This window comes from Cheilinus undulatus, linkage group 19 (genome assembly GCF_018320785.1).
Source record: "Cheilinus undulatus linkage group 19, ASM1832078v1, whole genome shotgun sequence".
Taxonomy (NCBI): Eukaryota; Metazoa; Chordata; class Actinopteri; order Labriformes; family Labridae; genus Cheilinus; species Cheilinus undulatus.
The window spans coordinates 3,439,873-3,460,346 of record NC_054883.1 but is presented as its reverse complement, the minus strand read 5'-3'; the positions used below and the strand labels follow the sequence as shown (position 1 = coordinate 3,460,346).

At 39.3% G+C, this 20,474-nt stretch overlaps 1 protein-coding gene across 1 annotated transcript; it reads left to right on the top strand.

The window, feature by feature from the left end:
* The first annotated feature begins 11,880 nt into the window (after positions 1-11,880).
* Positions 11,881-19,981, top strand: pi15a (peptidase inhibitor 15a). Its single transcript, XM_041814396.1, has 6 exons — positions 11,881-12,008; positions 12,141-12,447; positions 13,297-13,415; positions 16,731-16,863; positions 16,950-17,065; positions 18,788-19,981. Exons 2-6 carry the CDS (start codon positions 12,187-12,189, stop codon positions 18,921-18,923), a joined length of 765 nt encoding a protein of 254 aa, XP_041670330.1. The 5' UTR covers positions 11,881-12,008; positions 12,141-12,186; the 3' UTR covers positions 18,924-19,981.
* The last annotated feature ends 493 nt before the right edge of the window (positions 19,982-20,474 follow it).

Below are 20,474 nucleotides of genomic sequence, written 5' to 3'. Positions count from 1 at the left end.
TCCCATCTGGAGCAGATTCTCCACGGTCATGTTTGTGGAGGTCACTGTTCAGTAAAGGCTGCACAGCTTGGGGTTATACTGGGTGATCTTTCAGCAATAAGCACAGTACTTACAGTTTCTAACTGCTATAGTAGCCTCTCTCCTGACTGATTCTATTAAAAAAAAGCTTCTCTTCCAGTGATATTATGTTAGCGCCTTGCTGTACATAAAGTCAAAACACAGCAGGAATTTAATTTTGAATTAAATTGAAGCTCAGCGAGGGCGCTCTTTGATCAAAGCACTCCTGTATTTATTGACTTAATTACTGTGCTTGTCTTTGGACAAAGGTGGAATAATAATCTACTCCTGAACTTCTGACAGGGACACGGGGTTGAAGCTTTCTCACGCAGGTCTCTGCACTGTCAACAAGCCGTCGCCCTGTTGTAAGTTATCAGACTGTTAAACATACAGTATTTACTATGTGGCTGCATATTCAGCTGATACAATGCTTCACAGCTGTGTGGAAGAAAGCAGCTTGGACAGCTTGAAGCCTGAGACTGGGCTTCGAACCAAGGTAAACCACTCCTGAATGTCACTTCTTTAATTTGCACCCCTGCCAACAATAACTGGCTCATGACATCACAACTCCACAACCCCGAAGCGGCCTCAAATTACTCTCCTATCAACAATAAAATGTAATATTCAGCTTCAATCTGCTTTTGCAGTGTATTCATTTTATAATTTCCTTATTAGAATTATTTGCACTTTGATTGCAAAGAGCTTGATGGATTCTACATCCTGGGACAGTGGATATGAAGCAGACATGGGTTGGTTTAGCTTAAGGTGGAAAATAACGTAGATTTCAGGCCTGATTCCACTCCTCCAACCAAGTATAGGTCTGATTATTGGAGGATTATCTCTCCAGATGTTTCTGTGGTTAGAGGTGTAATAAGACCGATCTTTCCTTCTACTCAGAAGCAGTGTTAGTTTTTGTTGACTAAAAATGTTAGTCGAATAACTTCACAGAAGAAGAGACTAAGGCCAGCTAAAAACAGACCTTTAGTGAAAAAACTCTGGCAAAAGTAGGTTTACTTGGGGAGTAGGTGGCCTAGTGGTTAAAGGCGCTCCCCATGTACGCGGGCGGTTTGAATCCGGCCTGAGGCCCTTCACTGCATGTCTCTCCCCGACTCTTGACCTGTTTCTGACTCTATCCACTGTCCTCCTCTATCTAATAAAGGCTCAAAAATATCCAAGAATAAATCTTTTAAAAAAAAAGTGGGTTTACTTTTCATTACAGAGACTAAAACAAGACTAAAATGTTAGTGCTGGACTGTTGGACGATGAAAATACATATTTCTTCACTGTGCATCTTATCTGTGAAAGAAAAAAAAAAAAGAAACTAGAGAACATTCAGGTTTTAAATTAATATTATTTTACAAAAGAACTAAGTTAGTTTTTGACCCAAAGTAAAACTTAAAGTAAATATGTTTTTGTTTCTGACTGAAACTGGACCAATTTTCTTTGTCCACTATGACTAGCATTATTATGGAAGCCCATTTTCTCCACTGAAGACAGAAAAATATGGAGTCAGGCAATTAAAAAAAAAAAAAAAGAATCCAGAATCATAACTGTGAGATTAAAAAGACATACGTATAGCTAAAAAGTCAAAACTATGATTAAAAAGTTCATAATAATGAGATAAAAGCCGAAATGATGAAAAAGATGAATTGATGACATCAAAAATTAAAAATAATGAGCTTAAAAATTGTAATAATGATAAAAGATCACAATAATGAGATAAAGGCTGAAATTATGATTAAAAAGTCAAAATTTTGAGATAATAAAGTTAAAATTTTTGAGATAAAAAGTCAGAATTATGATAAAAGTCATAGTTATGAGCTAAAATGTTGAATTTATTGGATTAAGAATCATAATTGTGAGCTAAAAGTCAAATTATGAGATAAAAGTCATAATTACGAGCTAATTGTTTGAATTTATTAGACTAAAGTCCTAATTAAGAGCAAAAAATTCAAAATTATGAGATAAAAGTCATAATTACAGGCTAAAAATTCAAAATTATGATAAAAGTTAATTATGAGATAGTCAAACTAATAAGCTAAAAAGTCATAATTAAGGATAAAATGTCCTAACTAAGAGCTAAAAATGTGAATTTATTAGGTTTAAAGTCCTAATTACAAGCTAAATATTCAAATTATGAGATAAAAGTTAATTATGAGAGGAAACGTCAAACTCATAAGCTAAAAAGTCCAAATTAAGAGATAAAAAGTTATAATTAAGAGCTACAAATGTGAATTTATTGAATTTGAAGTCCTAATTACCAATTACGAGATTAAAAGTCAAAATTATGAGCTAAAAAGTCATAATTAAGAGCTAAAAATTCAAAATCGTGAGATTAAAAGTCAAAATAATGATAAAAATTCCAAATTATGATAAAAAATCATAATAATAAGTTAAAATCCTGAAATTATGCAATAAAAAGATTAATTTATGAGATAAAAAGTCCTTGTTATGAGATTAAAATTAAAATTATAAGCTAAAAAGTCAAAGTCAAAATGAAGTTCTGATTAATTTACTTTTACTTTTTGAGATAAAAAGTTGAAATTATGAGCTAGGAAGCCATATTTATTAGATGAAAAACAAAATTTGAGATGATTTAGTCAAATTTATGAGATAAAAAGTCGAAATTATGAAATAAAAAGATGAAATTATTATAAAAAGTCATAATTATGAGCTAAAACACAAAGGTCAGCAGAGCATACTCTCTGATAGCTAATAAGAAAGCAGCTGAATGAATAAGGAGGCACAACAAACCCGGCCATGAAATCTAGAGTTAGATGGTCGTCAGACATGGAGGGACAACTTTGTGGCAACAACACCAGTGTTTATAAAACATTTCCAATAAAGCATAGCACATCACTACTGCAGTGGATTTAGAAAGCTAACAGCTAGCCACATTTAGCTTCTTTACTCAAAAGCCACATTTATTCATGCAGGATTTCCAGTTTTGATGTTAGTTAGTATGTTGTTGTTGTGCAGTGTTGGTCAGTGTAAACAATACACTTTAGGAACAAAACTGTTAAATCTGTCATTGTTCGTTGTTGTGTGTTTGATCTCTCACATTTATTAATCATTTAAAATCTTTTACCATGTGGCAGGCTTTGAGTAAAAGACTCAAAACATTGAAAGAGGGCAATATTTATTCAGTTTTATAGCAGTTAAATTTACCAATTAGCTTTGGGCATGAAGCTGCTAATCCTGTTTCTGCCCATTTTTGGCTAACCACTGAGGTCCACATGGGTCTGTATGTGACTGAGTGAGTGAGTGATGCTACTCTCAGAGCCATACATGCAGAGTTACCGTATGGGCGGGGTTTAGTTGTACTGAAAGCCATCAGTAATGTTACCTGCACTGCAGTGAATACCTTGGATATGTCTTTAGCATTTCTGAGCAGGTTTCTGTATGAAATCAAGAATAAAAACAAACCTATAAGCTTTTCATGTTGGGAAAGAAGTCTTTTCTGCTGACCTGCTTCAACATGAGTACGTGATTGGGGGGGAAAGGGTTAATTGTTGAGTGAATGCTTGTATACAATGGCTTCTAATGGAGCGTTAGCTCAAAACTAGCCACAGTGGCAATTTGGTTAAAACTGGACGTTTCTTCATTAAAACAAACGTGGAGAGCAACACTGAAAGCCTCCCATGCCAGAAAAGGTGTTTTTGCTCTACTCCCAGTCTGCTTCGGTGCGTGTTTACCGTAGCTACGTTAGCTGCATTCGAATGTTAAGCTTTTTCCTGTAAGCAGACTTTTCATTCAGCTGTCTTGTAATTAGGTTTTGCAGGTCAGGTTTGATTTTTTGGTATCCTAACTCTTACCTTAAAGGGATACTTCAACATTTTGACAAATTCACCCATTGCCATAATCCCTGTAGTCTTAGTAATAGCTTTGTTACATTTAGTTGTCGGTGCAAGCTGTTTCTAGATCAGCGGGCCTGAGATGGGAGCTGCTCTGCCAACACAATGGAGTCATGGTAATTCTGGCTTTCCCTCATCAAACTCATCAAATACACAATCCAACAACTCCAAAACGCTCTCATGGATAAGTTGTGACCTGCACATTCACCACGCTATGAAATATTCACGGTACATTACGAGACGAAGTTGTTTAAGAGGAAAATTCAAAGCCGGAACTACACTCCAGACACGGCTGCTGGGCGGAGTGATTTCAAAAGCGGTAAAAGTGATTTACTCAAGAAAGTAGTTCCGAGTATTTGCTTGCGGGAAAGCTGGAATTACCATAAGACTCCATAGTGTTGGCAGAGCAGCTCCCATCTCAGCCCCGCCGATCTAAAAATAGCTTGCACCGAAAACTAAATGTAACAAACCTATTACTAAAACTAAAGAGATTATGGCAGTGGGCAAATTTGCCAAAATGTTGAAGTATCCCTTTAACCCTTAACCTAACGCTTACTAGAAGCTTAATCAAATATTATTTTGAAAGTTTTAGAGTGTATTTCCGTTCTGACAGAGGCAGCATCTCACAGTAGTGTCTGCAAATGGGACATCTGAGAGCTGCGGTCTGCTGCCAGACTGTCTTGCAGTTTTTTTTCTTTGGTTTCATATTTCAGCTGCTCTATAAGACGGCTAATGACAGCTATTAATCTAAACCCGTTTCCAATACATCAATATTCTCATCTCTGTCCTCTATAACTCTTAGCAAAAAGCCTATAAGTATGTTTCCTGAATAAAGCAGACTAATATTTTAAAGTTTGGGATCAATTCGAGTCATAAAAGAGCTCTTTTTCATCAATCTTTTCACATGCTGCTGATCTTAGTGACTTTCCCATGCATGGTGGATCCTGCCAGCACCATAACAATAGCCCTGGGTGGAGTGCACAGCTGAGCTGGAGTCTACAGCATGTGCTTTGATTGCTGGAATACTGGACTGAGTCAGAAGCTTTCCTGAAGAGATTGTGTTACTTATTTCTTTAGGCCTTACACTCCACTCCAGTCCTGCATCACAAACTATCCAATAACACTTTATTGCTTACACCTCAATAATTATTTTGTGTATTTGTTGCACGAAAGCACTGGACGCACAGAACAAGTCAAGACCGTCTGAATCTTTCTGCAATCATGTTTTGAGTTATTCTGCCTTGCTTGGATGCGTTCACAAACATAACTTATGCAGCACTTGCTCTGTCTGTTTATGGTCTGCAGGCTATCCCTCTCTCTTGCTTTCCCTCTCATTCTCTCTGCTGTACTGGCATCGATACTGGGCTTTGAGAGGCCTCCTGAGAGGGGGGAATCATGGAGGAAACTTGGAACAATATATTGTAGGTAAATAAATGCTCTGTCAGAAACAGCAGGCTTTTCCAAAACACACATGAGGCCCTTCAGAGCAGCATTTGCCCCAAGAAATGCCCTAATTACCCCTCTGATAATGTGATAATAATGCTCCGAGCTCTTTGGAAGTCACTGGGTTCACTGTGCAAACAAGTACCAGCACTCTGAGACTGAGGGAATATCATCTGGGGCCTTGAGGAGACTGCACGTGAAGAAACTGTGTGTGAGAGGGGAGTCGAGGGGTGCATACAGTGCAAGTACAGTACTCGTTTTAATCCAGCTTTTCTGCAGATCTAAACATTTGACTCCCTTGTTTAGTCTCATATTGGAACTGTCTATCCAAATAAAAGTGAAAATAGTATAAAATGCTGTTAAACAGGTGTATAATAAGATAATCTGATGATATGGACTATAACATGGCTATAAACACGGGGATAGGATCTCAGCATGGTGTCGATCAGATCTTTGGCTGAGAGATGGTTGCTGGCTGAATGGCCCAGCTATTGATACCAGATGAGAGGATGAGTCAAAATAGTGAGCAGATGTGATGGAGGATAGTAGTTATGGAAAAAAAGAAGCAAGATAGCTTCATACTGTATGTCAAAGTATAGAGTATAGTTAAAAGCTTACGGGGCGAAATTTAGATTTGTGTTGATTTTGGTGCCCCCTGTGGACATTGCAACCTCTGATTGTTAGTCCTGTAAATATTTAAGTAGATTTTTTCACCCTATTACCCCATTACTCTTTTTTTATACATACCTATTTTGCAACTCACAATGAATCCTTGACATGGTGTTGTATTTAAAATCAAATTTAAAGCGTACGTCTAATGTTTTCGAAATATGTATATCAAATTTCCCCGAAACAGTCGGGCTGCAGATACCACACTTTTGCAGACCACTCTGTGAGACGGCACCTTTGCCAGGATGGAAATATATTCCAAAACTTTCAAAATAATATTAGGTTAAACTTCTGGTTAGGGTTGAGGTAAAGGTTAGGATACCAAAAGTTAACAGCCAAAAACCTGACCTACAAACCCAATCACAAAATATTTAATAAAGCTAACGGAACGATCTGCTCACAGGAAAACGCTCGTCTCCCATGAGAACACGCTAACCCAGAGATAGCACAGGGTGCTGTTTTAGAGGACGTTACACGAACAATGGCTAGCTTTAGCCTTGTTAGCTTAAGCTAAAGCTAACATAGCTACACAAGCCTCATAAGCAATGATATTAAATAAGCCAATATAACTAAGTTAGCTTTAGCATCACAGGCTTCAGCAAACATAGCTAAAGCTATTGAAGCTAAGAAGATAATAGCTGAAATAGCTCACATAGCTGCTTTGTGAGCTTACCTTTAAGTACATTAGCTATGTAGCTTTGTTATCTACAGCTAACTTTAACAACAGAAGATTTAGCAACATGAGTTTTAGCAAACGTAGCTAAAGCTAATGTAGCTATGTGGATAACATCTTCAAAGGTTACATAGCTGCTTTGTGAGCTAAGCTTTAAGTAAATTAGCTATGTGGCTTTGCTATCTTCAGATAACTTTAGCAACATAAGCTTCAGCAAACATAGCTAAAGCTAATGTAGTGATGTGGATAACATCTTTGTAGCTTACCTTGTTGCTTTGTAGGCTAAGTAGATAGCATCTGAATAGTTTACATAGCTGCTTTGTGATCTTATCTTTAGCTACATTAGCTATGTAATTTTGTTTTCTACAGCCTGTTTTAGCAACATAAGCTTTAGCAAACATAGCTAAAGCTAATGTAGCTATGTGGATAACATCTTCATATGTGGCCGCGCTCCAGGTTAGGCCAAATTATTTTACTTATGTTTTGGAAAGCATTTAAAGTTATCCCAAACACACATTCACCTTAAGACACATGTGAGACAGCAAATTGGCAGTAAGTAAATCAGTCAGACAAGTTTGACGCTTGATAAGTGTGGTTTATTTGGAAGGTTTCTTTTAAAATAGTAACAAGTCAGTCTTACTTGTAGAAAAAAATATAAGATTTATTATTGACTCTCTATAAAATGCGCACTTGTTAAAACACCACAAACTGTCTTAATTAGATAAAGATTTAAACCAAACAAATCGCTGAGCTGAATATTGCAGACAAAGGGTGTATCGACTCGCTAGTGACTGGGGAGGAGACTATCTACCACACACACACACACACGCTGGTGCCCAAACCCTACACACACTCACACTGCAACCAAAAAGAAAGAAAACATGCCTAGTGAGAGAAATCAAAAAGTGCCAAAAACCACTCACACATAATTAAAGGAAAGTGAGGTGCAGGTGGTGAGGCCTATCCCCGCCGGCAGCCCCAACGCGCTCGGTGACGGACACCCCTCGGTCTGCAATACTCCGTGAACCCAGGGGAAAACAGAAGAAAAACAAAGTTAACAATAATGTACAAAGAAAGGGAAACAATCATCCTAACATAACAACAACACGCTACTCTAAGAAACCAAAACAAAACGGATTATACACTTAACCCAAATAATGCATACTAAAGATAAACACCAAAATAAACTAACAAAATAAAGTGCTAAAACAAAACCCTAAAACAAAGCCCTAAAGCAAAGCAGCAGTGGCAGTAAATCTACAAAGAGATTCATTTAAAATGTTAACAAGATGCTGCCAAATACATATCAAAATGCCCATCATATGCTGACTTAAGAAAACAGTTTATATACCTTAGAAGCGCAGCAGTAATGATTCAACCGTCCATGTCAACGCTACAGTGCAGGATCTGTGACAAAAAAAAAAAACAACCTAAGATGGTGTAAAACAATTGTGCCATGTGCATCAAGAGCCTTTGCTTACCCACACATCTCAGTCAGCCTACACTAACAGCACCACATCCAGGAATCAGCCCAGTAGCAAGGGGATCAAACAAAAGAAGCAGCCTCCCGCGTGCCAAAGCGGAGCTGCTTATATAGTAGGATACCTGTTCACAAATTGAGGAAGTGGGCGGCGCCGCCAAAGCGAAGACCTACCCATGTGACCTAAACTACAGGAGCTGAAAAGGAACAAAAAGGCCGCCGGCTACACATAGGTTACATAGCTGCTTTGTAGGCTAAGTAGGGTACATCTGATTAGCTTACATAGCTGCTTAGTGAGCTTAGCTTTAGCTACATTAGCTATATAGCTTCATTATCTACATAGCTTCATTATCTACAGTTTATTTTAGCAACATTAGCTTTGGCAAACATAGCTAAAGCTGATGTAGCTATGTGAATAGTATCTTCACAGGTTACATAGCTGCTTTGTGAGCTTAGCTTTAGCTACATTAACTATGTAGCTTTGTTATCTACAGATAACTTTAGCAACATGAGCTTCAACAACATAAGCTTAAGCAAACATAGCTAAAGCTAATGTAGCTATGTGGATAACATCTTCATAGCTTACATTGCTGCTTTGTGAGTTTAGCTTTAGCTACGTTAGCTATATAGCTTTGTTATCTACACAGCTTTGTTATCTACAGTTTATTTTAGCAACATGAACTTTAGCAACATGTGCCTAAGCTAATGTAGCTATGTGAATAGTATCTTCATAGTTACATAGTTGCTTTGAAGGCTAAGTAGGGTACATCTGATTAGCTTACATAGCTGCTTAGTGAGCTTAGTTTCAACTGCATTAGCTACCTAGCTTTGTTATCTACAGCTAACTTTAGCAACATGAGTTTCAGCAACATGACCTTTAGCAACATGAGCTTCAGCAAACGTACCTAAAGCTAATGTAGCGATATGGAAAACATCTTCGTAGCTTATATAGCTGCTTTGTAGGCTTAGTAGATAGCATCTGAATAGCTTACATCGCTGCTTTGTGAGCTTATCTTTAGCTACATTGGCTATGTAGCTTTGTTTTCTACAGCCTGTTTTAGCAACATGAGCCTTAGCAAACACAGTTAAAGCTAATGTAGCTATGTGGATAACATCTTTATAGGTTACACAGCTGCTTTGTAGGCTAAGTAGGTTACATCTGATTAGCTTACATAGCTGCTTAGTGAGCTTAGCTTCAACTGCATTAGCTGTGTAGCTTTGTTATCTACAGTTAACTTTTAGCATGACTTTTAGCAAATGTTTAGCTCACGCAGCTATTGGAGCTACATTAGCTATGCTTACTCCGTTACAATGTTTTCATGGAGGATGAGCTTGTTTCTTGTTTCCTGTTTTATTAAACGCTTTGAAATTTGGTTTTGCAGGTAAGATTTTTCCCTTTAAACTTTTGGTATCCTGTTTCCTTAACCCTTACCATAGCCCAGGGCTATTCAGTTACAAATACAGCAGGGCAAAATTTTAAAATAAAGAAATGTAGCTGGGCCGGACATGTTCGGCGCCCAGTAAGCAGCTGGTAATGTCGAATTTGGAACCACTACAGATCAATCTGATGAAAAATATTCACTTTTTATTCACAGTCTCCCTTTTGAATTTGGCAAAATGACAAAATCACCTCAAAAAGTGCATTAAAAACACAACAACAGAGCTGTAATCGAACATAACCTGAGGTAGTAGAAATGTTTCTTCACTTGAATAAAAGTAAAATAAATAGAATAAATAAAATAATATTCTCTAAATAATAGTTTTGGTCACATCTTACCCATCTTTATCTTAAACTTTATAACTTTTTACTAAATTTGCACAGTTGTAGCTACGGTTGAAAAGGACATGTTTTATACTCGGAATCTGGTGCTACTTCTGTCAGCTTTAATACAAGGCAGTGCATTGCAGGTAGACTGTTGCTAGGCTACGCAGAGTGTTGCATTTATGGTCTAAAATACTGTGGGAATTTATGAAAACTTGTGAAAGGTTGCATCTCTGGCATGACCAGACTGGGCCACTTGGGGGTTGGCTCCGGGCCGCATGTGGCCCCCGGGCCTCCAATTGAATAGGCCTGCCATAACCCTAAATGACAATTTGATCAGATTTTATTTCTAACATGTTTGGGTGTAGTCCTCTCTGACATTAATGACATTTAAGATGAAACCGTCTGTGAGGTTGGCGGTCAGAGATGAAGTGTCTGCAGCCAGACTATGTCGTTTGCTGTAGTGGTATCCCTGATAAAAGGCATTTGTCTTATTTTAGAGGTTTGCAACCCACAGTGAATCTTTGACAGGGACATTTTTATTTAGTTTTGACAGTGAGCTGTCATTTGGTCTGATGCCTCCCCCTCTGCAGCGGTGACAGACATCAGATCACCCTATAGACATAGTCTGTCCCATTACTGATCGCTTTTTATGCTTTAGCTCATAAAGAGGTGTCAGTAGTAGTTCCAGTTTGTTTCATAATCTGATCAAATCTTCTCACAGGAGCTTTAAATTCAAAATAGCTCTCAATGTACATGAAGAGAAGCAGACATACACTTACATAAGGGCTGTATAAAATATTTCTTCAGAGTAATAATGAATCAACAGTGAAACTTGGAGACAGTGAGAGAACCTGCAGGATAAGGCTGCCACCCTCAGAGCCATCTTGGTTCTATAAATTCAAATTCAGGAATCAACGAGGAAAATGTAATCCTACTTAGTGTCCTGGCATCAAGAAAATCCTTGGATCAAATCTAGGAAGTAAAAATATGCAACTAATCTGTCATGATTTATCCCTGAACTTTGACAACTTTCCACCGCAGAGGAACCTGAGGTGGAAATGAGAAAAGGCAGCAGTGGAGAGTGTGAGCTACAATGTATGGATGGAGTGAAAGGAGGAGAAAATTTCCTGAGTGATATATCCCTTCCCCTGACCCAAGCACCTGAAAAGTCCATCAATTCCAAGAAGAGGCTTTGGGAAAGCACCATTTGTGTCGGCAAGGAAAGAGGGGTTAGAAAAAAGGCTCCTGCGTCACGTTTCTTTGATTTGTTCACCAGCTGCCAATGAAAATGATGACCTGCAGGAGGGTTTTTTTTTCTCTCTCTTGGCTCTGCATGTGCTCAAGCAAAACCACAGCTGAAGCCACACACTGAACAAGTGTAATCTTTATAGTATAATAGATACAAGGAAGGAGGCTGAGAGGACACACGGACCAAGCTCTCATGCTGATTTCACTCATAAAGCTCCTGGCTTCTATCCACACATGGGTTTATTTTGTGGCTGTTCTGACCAGTGACCAATGTGGGAAGTGCAGATTTTATCACATGCATATGGAGCTGCTTTGACAGCTTAATTGTTTGGAGTGATTAATCAATTTAATTCAGACCATATTATGAAATGTGGGGCCCAAACTTGTAAAGTAAAATAGAATAAATAGTAATTTAATATGCTTCATCCTCCTTGGTGTACTTTATTAATCACATTTTATCCTTCCACATCCTGCAGCTGCTCCAAACCAAAGCAGATGTCATGATGAAATTGGACAAGGTTTTGCCGGGAAAGGGTGAGCAGAAACCAAACATGATCGTCACCCAAATCCAAGTAGTGCTTAAGGTGACAAGGAGGGGCTGTGCCTCTACCTCTGAGGCACGCGCACTTCCTGCATCGTCCGCTGCAATATATAAACCCGCAAGACAAGCTGCTCCCGGTGCACTCTCTACGTTTGCAAAGCGCAAAAAACTCATCCCTCGCAGCCCTCCCTCCTTCTCTCCCACCAAAACATTACAGAGGCTTCAGAGGTGATACAGCCACGGGAACGCAGGGGCGACGTATCGCTGCGCAAGAGAAGGTAGGACTAAAGTTGAATGAATGCAACCTTTATTTCTGCAGAGTTTTGGGAATGTACGCTGCCTCACTTTTACGCACCAGAGCGGCTCCATTTACGCTTTTCTCTTCTTCTTTTTTTTTTTCTTTTTTGCAGGTCAATCGAAAACGAGGGATATTCTGTCTGAAATTTCAAAGCAATCATGAAACCTCAGTATTTCGCGGTAGATCTAATACTTCTGTGCATATCTTGCGGAGCAAGTGCACTGGCAACGAGTATTCCCGCTGTGCCGGCCAATTTCACCAGTGCTGGCGCGGCGCACAGCCATGGAACAGACACCACAAGTGTTTCTAAAACCAGGAGGAAGCGTTATATCAGCCAGAATGACATGCTCGCTATACTTGATTACCATAACAAAGTGAGAGGGAAGGTGTTCCCGCCTGCATCGAATATGGAATACATGGTGAGTGGACGCTATCAGCTCATTTCTGCACATTTTTCCTGAAGTACACGCTATTTCTGCAGCCACGTGCTCTATTCTTGCACTATTTTTGGTAATCTGGCATGTTGTGTAGATGCACGCTGTACCACCGAGATAGCTGCATGCGTCAAGTTAAATGATTTGTTGTGTGTGACGTTAATATTGCACTAATAGATCTAAGTTAGAGAGGAAGTAAAGTGACAAATGTCTCCAAGCTTCTTGACACCTTCAGCTGTTCAGCACATTTCACAGCAACAGACCACCAAAGAAGTCACTTCTAAAGGGAGAGGGGTCATGTATGGCACTGGTAGCCTTCTGGGAGTGTAATATGGAAGTCCCCTTAAAGCTTCATGTGAGAAATACTGGCTAAAATCTGCCCAAACATGTCTCAGTCTAACTTTCAGTTTCTTCCATAGTCAGCTCTGAATGAATGATTTCCATTTGCAATTGGCTCATTTCTAGCTGCTCATGCATTAAGATACAGCAGAGGAGTCTGTTCTTAAAAATATGACAGTATAGCACACAGATAGCAGGAAGTATCACAGCCTATTTCCAGTACAAAATGAGGCTTTCTCCTATCATGCTGTTCTTAAAGCTCTCCAGCTCTCTGTCAACTCAGTTACATGGGATACTGGGCAACTAACTTTCTTCACTTATGTAACTCTTTTGATGGATGACCGTTGCCATGGTAACCGCTGTAACAGCGCTATGAGGTCAGAAAGTGCCGCCTCTTATCTGACATCTCTCCGCTGAATGAAAATCTGCGGTTGTGGCGAAGTTTTTCCATCAGTTACGTAATGACTTCACGCGTCTCTTTCTGTGTGTGTTTAGGTGTGGGACGACACTCTGGCTAAGACGGCCGAGGACTGGGCTCATGCCTGCCTGTGGGAGCACGGGCCGCCTCACCTCCTTCGCTTCCTTGGTCAGAACCTCTCTGTCAGGACAGGACGGTAAGTGACCTTTGAGCTTCCTTGCCCCCTCCCCCTCCTCCTCCCCTGACATCTGCTGCTCCTCTCAGGGACGACTCTCTCTCTCTCCCTCTCTCTCTCGCTTGCTCTCAGCAGTCATGGTCGTTGCCTTGCAGCCCCCTTCTTCTTCGCTCTCCTGAAGGTTTTTTGCACTGTGACCCGGTGACTGCTTGAGGAATGCTCCTATGACCTCTCGGATAAACACGACTTGTGTTTGCAGCCATGACCCATGAGGACAAAGGCGCATCCCTTCAGAGGGTCTTGACTTTCCATTTGGAGACACAGGGCGGCTTCACGTGTGCGAACACTTTTAGCTTTTATTGAGGGACAACATTAGACTCAGGGAGAAAATGTCTTAACCTGGCATTTCCCTGTGACCTACCAGTAATACAAGTCCGCTGTCTGCAGAAAAGAATGAAAATACGAGACAAAAATTCAAACAGTAATAGTTAATTGAGTTTATTCAGCTAAATTAATCATTAAATGAGCCTCACATACTTGTGTGTAAAATTGTAAGAAATCAGTATGAAGTTATCGTACATACAGTAGAGGTCCTTTAAAGCTCCTGTGAGGAACCTTTTGGGATTTGGCGACCCCTGCGGGCAAAGTGGTGCCTGTACATATTTACAGGACTCCTTCGCACTTAAAAACAAAATCAAATCAAAACTTTGTAAGGCCTTTGTATGACCTGAATAGAGAAAATGAATACCACTTTTTGCAGAAAAAGGTAAAAAATGAATGGCATGCAAGATTTTTCAGTACACGGGACTGGGGTTGAATTTGTTGATTTAAAACACTATTTATGAAATGTAAATCGGCGAGGGACAATGAAATTTTCTGGTCATGAACGCCAAAATTTGATGATTTTTGGCACAGTATATGGCTCTATTCAATCTGTATAGTAATATTTTCATCACACAATTTAGCAGGTTTACTTGGCTGACTTTAAACACTGCAAAAAAGAAGCATTAAATTGAATAAATTTCGACAGAAAACAAAGACAGGATAAAAATATGTCTTAGTTTAAGTTCCTTCTAACATTAAAGACCCCTCATCGGTAAAAATCTGACATATTTAAGACCATGCAAGGTCTTTCAAGGATCTGCAGGAACGCTGATTTAGGCCTTGTTCACACGGAGATGAAAACGATATATTTCTGCTTTGTTTTAAAATGATTTCCATAAACACTAACCTGGCACACCAGATGGATGTGTGAAACACATCCATCTGGTAAACCACTCATACACAGCTTTTTTGAAAGCGCAGGGGCTTTCAAAAAATAAACTCGGAGGGCAATTGGATGAACTTTCTGTCTGTCACATCTTTACAGACCAATCAGAGCAACAAAACATGTGACGTAGCCGCTACCAAGGAGTAAACTCCATGGAGAACTCCATAACGTGAACCATGGCGACTGTAGACATGTCGGTACACGACTTTTGTCATTCTTGATAAGAAAACAACTCAATGCTAATCTTTTTTCTTCTTTTAACAAAGAAATGTCATCAAGTTCTGATAAAACTGGCTCTTTAGCAGCATCCACGCTAATGTCTTCCGCCACAGTTGCACCAGCCTCTAGTCGCTACTTGCTTATGCCACGACTCCGCCGCGCCCGAAAGTACTGCCCCTGGACACTGATTGGTCCTGTCACTTTCTAACCAGGCTCAAACGGTTCAGATGGGAGTTTTGCAAGATGGATTCACCAGTGAGAAACACGGAAATGGGAGAATCCATCTGCTTTGCAAGGTTACATAAACACGGGATCGTTTCAGGAAATATCCACGTAAGCACGGAGCCACTAAAACAACTAAAAACACTGTAGGATATACGCCAAGCCTGTAAGTGGCGCTGTAAGGCTGCCACGGAAATGCACCAAAAAGAGAAGAAGATTGTGGGGCATGTGTATGAAGCTTTTGCTTTTTTCCAAGGTGGATTTAAGAACATCTGGTGTCTGCTGTTCTCGGTGGTGGTAAAGGAGCATCAGATTTTGCTGTAAAAGCCATAATGAGCTCAGTAGCTTCTGCAGCACAAACACAGCCCTGTAATCCGCCATCGTTGTTTTGACTGGACCCGCGCATGTGGCTTAAGTTGGCTATGCTATGTATGATGGAATAGTTTGAAGAAAGATGCGGTTGGCTGTCCACACAGAGAAAAAAGGATAGGCGCTTATAGATTTGTTCACTTTGGGACAAAAAGTAGCATTTACGGCCTCAATAACCACAGTTTGCGTGAATGACACCCTGATGCAACCAAAAACTTTTGCATGTACTCCTGAATTGTCTCCTCGTGGACGGGGCCTTAGATGTGTGCTATAACATAAAATCTCATCTTGCTTTTTTAAAATGTCAAGTATATAATTCAAATGGTCACTAATTTAAACATATTCAAAGTGTTCATGCAACTTACCTTAAATGAATACCTGTTTTATTTAAGGAAGAAAGCAATATTATCTTGAGAGACAACTAACAACGATTAAAGCAAGTGAGATGTGTGAGGAACAATCTACTTTATTTAACACTGTCTATAAAAAAAAAAAAAAACGGCTATTGTTAGCCTTTTTATAGCACTTTCCATCATGTGTTACCATCAGGCTAACAACCTAAGATTGGGATTATTCTTGTTGCATCTAAGAAAACAAGTCAGAGCATTACTTTGAATTTATGTGAGTTATTCCAAGTTTTACTTTTAATGTGCATCCCATTAATCACTTAATGTGATGCCTACCCTTTGACACTGGTTTTAAACACTGGTAAAAGAAGCAAAGAATCAGTATGCTAATTGTGTCTTTTGTTTTTGTACGTCATAAGGAGACATCAGTATAAATTTGGGCCTGTTTCATATCTTTTTAAAAACTCCTCGGAGGAGCTGTAAACCCTGAAATGTGCGTTAAAAATAGTGAACTGTCCACAACCACCAGGTTCAATGCAAGTCAGCATTCTGCTCTCCAGAGCATGTTTGGATATCTTACAAGTAAAATCATGACACACGAGTTCATTCAGTGTTAAGTATTCAAGTTGTTGCCTTTCTGGCTGCAAACTCTGGTTTGTGGTCAGTTTGTCAGTTGTGATGAAACTGAAGCAGATGTTTAGTTTGATGGCCCAGTCCAAAATGTGATGTCAGCATTTTTCCTTTACCAGGGCTGAACTTTTAGAAGCACTGAAAAAGAGCTGGAGAATGTAATCAAGGAGAATATATAAATCGATTGTTAGAAGGAGCAATTATGGGAATAAGTGGAAGCTGCATCAGAAGCGCTCAGTGCAATGAAGTTTACGCTGCATGCTCATGTTCTGTTCACAGATATCGATCCATTCTCCAGCTGGTGAAGCCGTGGTACGACGAGGTCAAAGATTATTCTTTTCCATACCCCCGTGACTGCAACCCTCGGTGCCCACTCAGGTGCTACGGTCCCATGTGTACCCACTACACACAGGTACACATGCTTCATCAGTACCCCATGTAATCATGTTTAATTGGTGTAACAGTGGTGTTAATATGTGCTGATCTGTCTTTTGGCAGATGGTGTGGGCAACTTCCAACAAAGTAGGCTGTGCGGTTCACACATGCCACAACATGAACGTATGGGGTGCAGTGTGGAAACGGGCGACGTATTTAGTGTGCAACTACTCACCCAAGTAAGTCAGCTCCCTTCACTCAGCCAATGTATGATTTCATTCAGAAAATCTCATCAAGTGTTACTTACATGCTGTGAGTAAGCCCTCTAATTCTCATGAACTTAGTAACCCGATGATGATAGGGCGACCACGGGCTTAATCCCGACACAGGCGGCTCTGTTCCGTGCTGAGCTGTGAAATGCCACCCGTGTCGCTGAGAGTCAGATAACCTCGATACAAGCCTGTGAACCGGTACTGCATTAGTATAGCTCTGCAGGGCCACGTAACGGATGAAAAATTCTCAAAAAATTCACAAGAATTAAAAGCTTGTTTGGACTTGTGACTGACTTGTGACCTAGGTTTCTTTAATCCAAGAGGTTTCAGACATATGTTAGTGTAATCCATTCAGAGCAGAGATGACTTGCTTTAGCTGGCTTACAATTTTCAGACCATTTATTTAATTCTTTATACTTTGCCATAACTTTAAAACACACACACTGAAGTTGATCACAAATTAGAGATTTAATTTGTAGCCTGGGGCTATTTAGTGGCTGTGCTTAATATAAGACGATTCTCATCTGCAGGTAAAGCTTACCTTGTTGTCATCAAATTGTAGATATTGAATTTATAAAATCTTCTTAAACTTAAAGAGCTCTGGCGTAAAAGGAAGGATACTGGATCAGGGGCAGGTCCAAACCTTTTTGATTGAGGTCGCCCAGCTAGGACTAGGCTTTGTCCCACTTATGCTTCTTTTACATATGAACATAGATATGTACATTTTGAAACATCCATCCATCCATTTTCTGTACAGCTTTTCCATTGGGGGTCGGGGGGGGGGGGCGCATGGACTGACAGACAACCAGGCACACTCACATTCACACCTACAGCCAACTTAGAGTCACCAGGTAATCTAATGAGCATGGTTTTGGTGGTAGGAGGAAGCCAGAGAACCTGGAGAGAATCAACGCATGCACAGGGAGAACATGCAAACTCCGCGCAGAAAGGCTCTGACCAGAAAGCAAACCAGGAGCGTTGTCATATGGCCTGGCCATACATTGGATCCGCCACTGCATCAGAAAAGCAGTGTTAATTTCATTGACTACAGTTATAACTAAAAATGTTCATCAACAGCATTTTTTTTTTCATGACAAAAACTAGACCAAGACTAACAAAAATAGATCTGTGATGACTAAAACTGACAAAAACTAAGTTTAGTTTTTGTCAAGATGACTAAAACTAGACCAAAATGTAATGTAGCTTTTGTTGGACATTCAAAATCTGTGATATTTCTCCGCTGTGGGTAAATCTGTCAGAAAACAATTTATCTGCAGCTATTCTGCCTCTCAGCTGTAGAAAGCAGGGACCTCAGGTTAGACAGGATGCAGAAAACACATTACCATGATTTGGTACCAAGAAAATAAATCCTTGGACTAAAAGTAAAGGACTGTGAGGACTTTTTATGGGCTAAAACTAGACTGAAACTGAAAGACATTTGATCTAAAAAGTAAGACTAACACTGAAAATAAAAATAGCTGCCAAAATTAACAGAAAAGATTAAGAACTTCTAAACAGCGGGTAAACTGACATTGATTAAAGAGGTTAGTCCTTTAAGGAAACATTTTCATGAGTATAAATTACCTATGCCTTGATGAACCCACATTTATCCTTTCTTTGCCAAACAGAAATGCCTCATTGTTTTATGAACAAATGTCCACTAACACCCTTTGCGTTTCTGTCTTCCAGGGGTAACTGGATCGGCGAGGCCCCCTACAAAGTAGGCGTCCCCTGCTCCGCCTGCCCTCCCAGCTACGGGGGCTCCTGCAGCAACAACATGTGCTTCCCTGCTCTTAAGACAAACTACCTGCACTGGTTCAAATAAACACAGGTTTCCTTTTTAACATAAGCTGACACCCTACAGTACCACAGAGACAGAACTTCAGTCCTTTAAGGATTTGCACAACAGTCGTGGACCACACTATTTTGTATATATGGGCTTATTTAAAGACACAAACTTGCATTTGAAGGCAGCGTACGATTTAGCATTGATGACTTGTAAATAAACTGTAAGTCTGTGTCGTTTTTACCTGAATTGCTATGAATATTTTCAGTGATTGGATATAATTTATGTGTAGAGTGGGTCCTTAAACACAGAATATATATTGTATGTGGTGCTGCATTTTCACTGTTTACTGGTGACATTATGGTAATTAAGGTCAGAACAAGATCATAGCTGCTCATACCTGCTCACTTTGGTGCTATGGGCATCACACCTTCATGTTGTGTGCTCTGCCTCCACAGGAATGTTGTGATGTTGAGATCAAAGCTTTTGACCTCACAGGCTTAAAACCTACACTGCTGGGGTCAGCGTTGTAGGAACTTTGCATGAAACTAACTTCAGCTTTTTTGCAATTTTTATTTTGCAAGTTTAGCTGGCAGGACTGCACTTAATGCAAACTTCAACTATCTGACAGATAAAAAACACCTCAATCAGACTGGGCGGTTGTGATTTAAAAGCTTTTATTTATGCCTTTGTTGTCAAAAGCCTGTGATATCTCAACATTCACACTGTTTAATCTGCACTGATATGGTTTTCTTTCATTACAAACATGATACTTGGAAGAATTTCAGATTTTTTACTCATGCTTCATACTTTAGAGAGCACATACAATAAGCTTGACCCCTGTATATTTTTTTAATCACATGTATACATGCTATATTGGTATTGTACATACCAATATATTGTCGTATTGGACAAATCCATTGTTTATATTTTGTTAAGATCACTGATGTAGTTTGGTTGTGGGATCTTGGCACTCAAGTGCACCTTAATTGTTTTTATTTGCCACAATTATTGGGAATTGTTTTTTTGTACATGTAAATAATCATTATACCTTGTCCATCCTAAAACAAGTATATTGTAAGTTATTGGTTTTTATATGAGGAAAATATTTAATTGTTATTTTTTATTGTTTTGTAAAAGGATTGTAAATACATCAAAATGATTAAAAAGTGCTGTATACAGTTCAGTTGTTCAATTTTTATTTCATAGACATTAAATTGGTGCATTTCTGTGATTGCTGTGGTTGCATGGCAAAACAAATCGAGTGACTGCACATTTTTACAAGGAAAAAGTATGTATATTTTTCTCAGATTGATAGGATGTCTCAGTATCATCAGTCACAGAGAATGTACTATCATCAGCATAAAGAGTATCCAAAAAAATGACGCCACTGATGCAGACTTCAGTCAGAAATTAGGCAGTGGACTCACTGATGAAACTTTTTTTAGAGGTCACATATTATGCAAAATACACTTTTTCAGGCTTTTCTAACAAAAATATGTGCCCCTGGTTTTTCCACAATCCCCCCAAGAATCATAAATATCCATCCCGTTCCCCCCTCTCTTTCTCCACCTTTCAGAAAATGTGTGC